This window comes from Rhagoletis pomonella, unplaced genomic scaffold (genome assembly GCF_013731165.1).
Source record: "Rhagoletis pomonella isolate Grant_MI unplaced genomic scaffold, Rhpom_1.0 Rhpom_scaffold_00003, whole genome shotgun sequence".
NCBI classification, from domain to species: Eukaryota; Metazoa; Arthropoda; class Insecta; order Diptera; family Tephritidae; genus Rhagoletis; species Rhagoletis pomonella.
This window is the reverse complement of record NW_023458557.1, coordinates 50,883,821-50,892,295: the sequence shown is the minus strand read 5'-3', so window position 1 is coordinate 50,892,295 and position 8,475 is coordinate 50,883,821. Positions and strand designations below refer to the sequence as shown.

Genomic DNA, 8,475 nt, shown 5'->3' with positions numbered 1-8,475 from the left:
TGTGCGTATGTATTCAATTAAAAATTGAGTATCCCACTAGAACTTGAAGGGAGACCTCCCTATGTGAGGAATAAAAAGTACTCCCCTTAACCTGATTTCTGAGCAATAAGAGAGACTTGTCGGTTTTGTACTCCTTTATTACTCGTTTAGGAGTCAAATAAGAGATCTCCTAGGCGAGCGACGAAATATTGCTCCCTGAGGCATGATTTGGGAGCATTAAACGAGATTTTCCGGTTTTTTTACTCCTATATTGTTCGCTTAGGAGAGTAATGGGATATATTCTAAGCGAACAGTTAAGTTCTGAATGAACTCCCTGATTGCTCCTTTAGGAGGTAAAAGGGATTACTCGCCCTCCTAGGACATACAATGTTAAAGGGAGTATACAAAATTACATGCTTATACACAGAAGCATAGGGAGTAATGGGGAGTATTCGTATACTCCCAAGGGAGTACTCACCGAGCAATCGTACGATGCCCCCAAGTTCTACTGGGATTGTACAAGACTCACCCATTACATCGCTGTAGTATCGAATGTGTGTTACAATCTGACCCCAGGTTGCTTTTATAATGGGCACTCGTTCATTGTGAAAGCGATTGCAAGTTTTGACGGCAAAGAAAATGTTCTGCGGCTGTACGGTCATCTGCAGAAATACAATTATACTGCATACATATGTATGTTTATGCGTTTGTTATTTTATAGTTAAAATTCATGTATTTAATACATGATATGGTGTTTATGCAGGCATTTTTGACTACGTTTCATTACATTACATGAAATTACAAACGCGCAAACGTAGTAAGTATTAGTTAATTTGTTGTGCTAAAAAATTTCGCGGCACCCCTACTCTTCAAATGTCTACCAAAACAAAAAAACACAATGCAAACTTTATGCTCCTTTTAGCTTTTACGTGAGGACTGAAATTGTTTTGATGATTTGATTATTTCCTTTAAGTTTATTGGGAGCTTTGACAATTTTACCCTGAAATTATTTGACGCTGACTTCACAAAAAGGAGAAGGTTATCAATTCGTCAGAATATTTTTTTATTAATATTTATTTATTTTTTTATGTATGTTACCGCATAACTTTGGACCACGTTAACCGATTACTATAATTCTTTTTTTTACAGGAAAGGTGTTCACACGCACACAGTGCCGCCTAAGTGAGCAAAAATCGAAAAATTCGCTATCTGCAATGTGAACTTGTTTGGTATTTTTGTAAAGACAATTTATCCACTAAAAATAATTAAACAGACATTTCCTTAAACAATTTATTATATGCCGCCAGGAAGCCACTAAATTCGACAAATTTTATACTAAGAATTTTAATAAGAGCATAACCATGCGTAAGCTCTTCACAGAAAAAATTTTCAAAAATATATCCTTTGAAATAAAATGTTGATTTGACGTTTCTTGTTTCCATATAGATAGTAGAGAATAACAAGAATGAAAATTTTGGAATTGGGGGTGTCCCTGAGGTATTCCAGAAAAACAATTTTTCTAAACAAAATTTCAAAAAATGCTAAATTTTAATGGAATAAATAAAAAATATATGTAAGAATAGGTTATTTTTTATTATTTTATTAAATAGTACGGGCTTTTAGCTTTCAAAAGAAGAAATAAAAACCTGCTCATTTTTTGCACTTTCTGAAGTAATGCATTTTTCGTTAATGCATAAAATTATTTTTTCATTTTTTGTCAGTGTCTTGAGATCTGCACGATTCGTTCCATTTTCCAAAATGAAGTGTCAGATTAAAAAGCTTGACCTGTGGACAATAGAAGGTTTATTTTTTTTAAAGAGTTGCCACCTGTTAAAAAATTAGATTGTTAAAAAATTAGATTCAAATTTTTTTATAAGTTAAGTGAATTATTAAGAGATGGGTATCAATCGAAATGTGTATTATCTACATGCTACCTGTTTAAAAAATCAAATTCCACTTGAATTAATTAATTAGGTAATTGAAATAGATAGGTATCACCATAAGGGAGTCAGACGAAAGAGGTTTAAGAAGGTTTTAGCATAAAAATATTACGAATAGGGCTTCCACCTGTTTGTAAAGTCGAATTTAGTGAAACTAAAATAATAATTACGTCAAACCATAGGTTTACGCCATCGTAATTGTTATTTTATAGCAAAATTTTATTTTATAACAAATACATACATTGTCAATCAGTGATTACATTCCTTTTACATTACTGGACTCTTAAATTAACTCAGGAATGTTTTTACTCTTCACTTATTTCTTTCTAAATATGTCAAAATTTTTCATTTTTCTGATACTCATATTGATATACATATTTCAATTACCTTATTCCCTTAATTAAAGTGAATTTGATATTTTAAACATGTGGGAACCCTTCTACGTGTCGTTTAGAAGTAAAGTGTTTTCAAAACTAGTTCAATTCATACCCATATTGCAATATCTAATTCATTTGACTTATTAAATAATTTTAATAAAATTTGTAACAGGTGGCAACCCTTTTCAAAAATAAAAATAAAACTTTATTGCACCTCTACAGGCCAAGCCTTGTCATTTAACACCTCAGGTTTGAAAATAGAACGAACTATATGTACATACCTATGTAAAAGCCACAAGAACCCAAATTTTCAACTTCAAACTGCATTTACAGTGAAATTATGAAAGTTATCGAAAAACAAATTGCAGTTCTGAATTTAGCGTGCACAATTTTACTAAGAAGCGAATTTTCCTTTTAATCCGTCCATAATTCTATTTTTGCTCACATTTTATATGGAAGGGAAGCACTGTGAGGCGGTCCCATTCTAATTTCGTTTAAATCCGAACATTGGATTATGAAGAGATAACCGATAATCTTAAATTTGTATATGAGAATTGAAGTCGGTTTTGCTTTTTGCTTAAACATTATTTGGTTATGTAAGCATTTGTTGAAAATGCAGTCTCATATAGAAATGTAAAAGTAAAAGTCACTAGTATTTTTAATAATTCATAGCCAATTTCACGGAAGCAATTCAAGTGAAAAATGATTTTAAATTTTGGAATTTTATATGGAAATTGACAGAAAATAAAAAAAATCATTTTCCTTTCAAATTGCTGGTGAAACCGGCTGTTATCAATTTTCTTGGCGTTAACTTCGAAGTTACATACGTTTTTCTGATTTACTTTGTTTACTTATGGGGTTTTCATTCAAATTGCTAGAAATTCTAAAATATACATGTCACCAATAAAAAAAATCTCGACGTCCTAAAAAAAATGTAAAAGATGCATTTTAATTATCTCCGCAGCGTCATCCAATACTGGTTTTAAATCTAGTGACGGCATCTTCCTAGTCACCAAGGAATACCGACGGATCATACAGTGACTTCTCATGGCGTTTTCTGCCTCTTGCTTCATCCTAGATATCGCTCCTTTCGTTTTTCCAAATACTGCAAATATCCGCACACTTGCTCCATTTCAAACCATTTTTCTGTACAAATTTGTCGATAGCTTCAAAAATTTCGTCACTAGTGGTGTAAGTCTCAAGTACTTCACTCATCAAAAGTTCTTCTTCGATTTGCATTCCGAATGGGTACCTCACTAACACGAGAAACATTAAGTCCCACTACGTCGGTACCAAGGCGAATTTATACAAGGTGGTGTTGTATGATCAGCTGTGATTTCTGCGCCTTACATGTATTTTGTTTTTGCTTTTACTGATTTGACAACACACTCATCAAATGCAAAAACAAAACACGAATTGAGATTTGACATAACACCCGCAATATAAAATACATGTGGTTGTTGATGTTGTAATCTAAATTCGCCAGTAACACTACCTTGTATAAATTCGCCTTGGTCGGTACTTTCGGCAAGTTGCAAAGAAAAAAATTCACAAGTTTTCAAACTTTTTATAAGTTCGTTCTCGACTGCCTCTAAAATCGTGTTAATTCGCTCTTTCACAGTGTGATTGTGAAGTTCCAAAGAATAAGTAACATATACAAGTGCGCGAAGCCGCTGCGCTTCTCACGAGAACATCCCAGCCAGCTAAAAATCCGAAAATTAATCCAAAAACGGGAAGAAAAGTGGATGAAATGAGGATTAGCTCTACGAAAGTACCGAAAATGGTTGTGAAAAGGGTACGTTTTTAGGAATTTTTCTGAAAATTTTCTGATACAATTTTTCGTTGACAAAACGTACTGGGGAACTACATACATATGCTTAAGAGCGAAATGAGCTGCTGAAGGTAATTTTAATAAAAATCAAAATTGTTTGATTTTCTGGCCGCCATGTTGAAGTTTGATCAAACCGTTGCATTGTGTATGGAAAGTTTAAAGAATTTGCCCGCACCACTAGTATACTCTAGCCATTAGCGGCACCCCAGGCATACGCTTGCCGTGGCACCCACTTTGGGAAGGCCTGTTCTAAGCCATCACGAATCAATATGACTAGTCGCCACTGGCTACGATATTATAGCATAATTGAGAATCTACTATTGCACCGCGGCGAAATTCGAACTAAATGGGATGTATGTACGTATGTAATTTTGGATTTTCCTTTTATAACCATCTTATATGTACATATGTATGTATGTACAGCGTGGCGACGAATAACTGTTACCCTGGTTTTTTAGAGAAATAATAGGGTCCTTTATAGATTTTGCGAAAAAAGTACATATTATTAATTTTCCACAGATTCTACTTTAGTTGTGTTATTTAGTTTTTAAATTTTAATCCCTATTTACATTTGCCAGCAGTGTAAACTTTGAAAGAAAAGTTTATTTGGCACGCAGATATTCGTCAATTAGTCAAATCTGTGGAAAATTAACAATAAAATACTTTTTTCGTAAAATCTATAAAGGACCCTTTTATTTCTCAAAAAAATCTGGGTAAAAGTTTTCGTCGCCACGCTGTATATTATGGTGCTCATCTATTTTTTTTTTGAGATTTCAAAATCCTACCCCCTAATTTCCGTTCTTTTTATGAGAAATATTGCCTATTTTTATAGATTTTTCAAAACTCATTTAGAGGTCGCGACCTATCATTTTAGGTCAGAAAGTACGGTTTTGTAGATTTAACAGTTTTTGAATGACTAGTTTTCATTCAATTTTAAAGATCGAACAAGTTGTGAGAAGAGGCCTTTAAAATGGTGTATAATAAAATATTGTCAGACTTGAATTGATGGGAGTTTTCATCGGGCATTTTAATTTTCAATAAACCTCATTTGTTGCAATCGTATAAAAATTGTCGAAGTTAGGGACTTCTCTTAAACCGCCCACTTAAATGATATATGCATATACGGTTGCTAGGTGTGCTGATTTTATCAGTACAGTACTGATTTTTCAACTCTTGTACTGATTTTATTTATTTTTCAATCGGTACGCTAATGTCCTGATTCTTCAGAATTTTTACTGATTTGTACTAATTTTTAATTCAAACAGAATACTTTAAGATTTTCTTAAGGTTTTTACATAACTTTGGAGCTTCCTTAAACTGTACTGTAGAAAGTAAGAAGAAAATGATTTAATTATAATAATTTAATACAACAAAAACATCAACCGTTTTACGGGCATATTGTCGGGTCGTTACGAACCAGTTGCGATAATATGATGGAGCTTAAATTATTCAAAAAGAAGGCTGACTTTGTTTGTCGTGTGTTGTTAGTTATCTCGAAAATAACTTTCAGTTTAAGAACAACCAATTTGCCTATAACTTACAATTCCTTTCTCACAATTTACTGGCATTGAAAAAGAGTTTTGCATACGAGACATAGAGTTAGATACCCTTTTTAGCGAATTCTTAGTGTTTCAAAGTTTTTGCGTAGTAAATAGTAAATAGTGGTACTTTTCCACAGTTTAAAAAAATATTTAATTTGGTTTTTTTTAGTACCACACTTAAGCGAAGCAAATGAGAAAATCTTAAGAATAAAGTTTATTTCATTGTGAAAAGAGAGAAACCGGTTTTTGATTAAATTTTTTAAAGTGAACTACAAATTTAAAGTAATCTTAAAATGAAATGTATAAAATTCTTTGACTATTTAAACACTCAAGATGGAAATTATCTCATTATTGCTATTCAAAAATATCATACATATAAAATAATTTACTGGTTTCTGTGTACACTCATTTATATGAACTATATTTCACTTATATACCAAAATATTGTTAAAAACAAGTTCTGTGGCGTTTTAAAGTATTATCTGTTATGTATTATGGAACGAATTTCCGTCATCCCTTGTCAAATTTGGTTTGGAGACAAACCGGTTTCGGCGTTGTGCCATCTTCCGTGTCATTTTTCGTTCTGCATAATTTTTGTTGGTTGCTCGTATATATACTACTCTTTCTTTTGTTAGGTACGTCTTTTTAGTTTTGCAGTGTTTGAGGTACTCAATAGGTAGATGAATTGTTTTGGCTCGTTTTTGACGGCAGGTAAAAGTCCGTGATTTTTACCCCCTTTGTTTTTGCAGTCGGTGTATTCCCTTCCATATCTGTCCTTAATATTTTGTTGTTGTCATTCTTCTTCTTGTACAGTAGTTTTAGAGGTTCAAACAGTACGTCCGATGCAGTATTTATTTGCTCATTTATTATTTGTCCTTTGAAGGTCTTCTGTTTATATATTTCCATATTTTCTAATATATTCAATCTTTGTCCTTTATGTTGTACACGGAGAAGTTCTGTTGTTTGTCCAATCTTCATTGGTGCGCATTTATTAGTGTCTCCAAACCAAATTTGACAAGGGATGACGGAAGTTCGTTCCATAATACATCATACACTCACCCTGTCGGAAACAACAACATCCAAAAAGGAAATATTATCTGTTACTTACATTCATGATTTTGCTTTGAATAAAAATGTACTAAAAAGTACTGATTTTTTAGCATGAAAAAAATCTGGCAACCCTATGTATGGCACTGCTTGGCCGATCTCGATCACATTTGATATCCACATTGTGCTTAGCCTCCTTAAGCACCATATTGAATATTTTTGAAATCGGACAAAAACCACGGGCTCCACCAACGTAACTACTACATATTTTGAAATTCATGGAAAGTCATGGTCAAAACTTTTTTAATTTGCCCGATGAAAAATCCGGACCATCCAAGTCTGACAATATATTGTTATACATTATTTTAAATAATCAATAGTGTTTTAAATAGTAAATCTGTAGGGGGCGATGAGGTAATTGTTTTACATTCAGAAAGCAATTAAATGTCCGATCCTATAGAAGTAGCCAACAAATTTAATCATCATTTTACTTCGATTGGGAGAACAAGTTTAACCCATTGCAATTGCCAGTTTGCTGTTGATCTGTCTTCGAGCCCATATGTTCAAAAAAGTTTATTTTTTAATCCTATTTCAAGCTTTGAAATAACATGCATAATAAAAGCGCTAAATAACTCGGGTTCTTGTGGTGATGACGGTATCTCTAATAGGATATTAAAAGGATTATCTCTGAATATAGTTGATATATTAAAATATTTGTTCAATAGCAGTATTACACAGGGCGTATTTCCTGATGATCTGAAATGCGCTATTGTTATTCCAATTTTTAAAAAAAAGGGGACAAGAAGGATGCAAACAACTACAGGCCCATTTCTTTGCTCTCAACGATATCAAAAGTATTTGGAAAAGCTCTTAAAAATAGAATTGTAGATTTCCTTGATAGAGCAAATTTCTTTAGCCCGATGCAGTTTGGATTTCGTTCGGGACATTCGACGGAATAAGGGTTTAGACAGTAAAAAGAACTGTTCTGGACTCTTTGTCGACATAACAAAAGCTTTTGATATGGTAGATACGCAAATACTTATAAATAAGTTGTATCGAGCGGGATTCCGTGGCTTCATGCATAAATGGTATGAATCCTATCTCATTAAAAAAGTTCAAAAAGTAAAAGTGGTAAATAACTACAGTAGCTCACAGTTTGTTCACCTGGGTGTACCCCAAGGTTCAGTTCTTGGCCCAATATTATTTTTAATTTACATCAATTATTTTTTTTCCTTCCCATTGAAAGGCAAAGCAACTGCTTTTGCATTGCGTATGGTACTGCAAGTCACTTTCAATTAATATGTGACATTAACCATAATATACATTTGCTGAGATCTTGGTTTGCTATCCACAAACCTTGTGGACCTTGGTATCACAATGGATCCTAAGCTTGTTTGCAACATTAGTTAGCCTAATTCTGGAATACGGTTCGGTGGTTTGGAATCCAAGGTATCAAATTTACTCAGACAAGATAGAGTCAATTCAAAAACAATTCCTACTTTTTGCTTTAAGAAATTTCCGTTGGGATTCTCAATATAACCTTCCACCTTATACGAGCCGATTAAAACTTATTAATCTTCCTACACTTTCCAGCCGCAGGCAAATGCTTGGTACAATTTTTATAGTTAAATTACTAACAGGCTCAATTTCAAGTCCGCTTCTTCTTGGCGAAGTTAGATTTAATGTTCCCTCCCGGGTATCAAGACACTTTTTCCCCCCTATTTCTGAAAGCTTGTAAAACTAATTTTGAATTGCACGAC

The 8,475-nt window shown here is 33.1% G+C and overlaps 1 protein-coding gene across 1 annotated transcript in view; it reads right to left on the bottom strand.

The window, feature by feature from the left end:
• The window catches only part of LOC118736604 (beta-1,3-glucosyltransferase), a gene marked incomplete at its 5' end in the record, with an annotated part of 2,089 nt that extends 1,448 nt beyond the window's left edge, over positions 1 to 641 (bottom strand). The window contains 1 exon segment of the mRNA XM_036466655.1: positions 509 to 641. Coding sequence (XP_036322548.1) covers positions 509 to 641 — 133 coding nt within the window.
• Between the last annotated feature and the right edge of the window lie 7,834 nt (positions 642 to 8,475).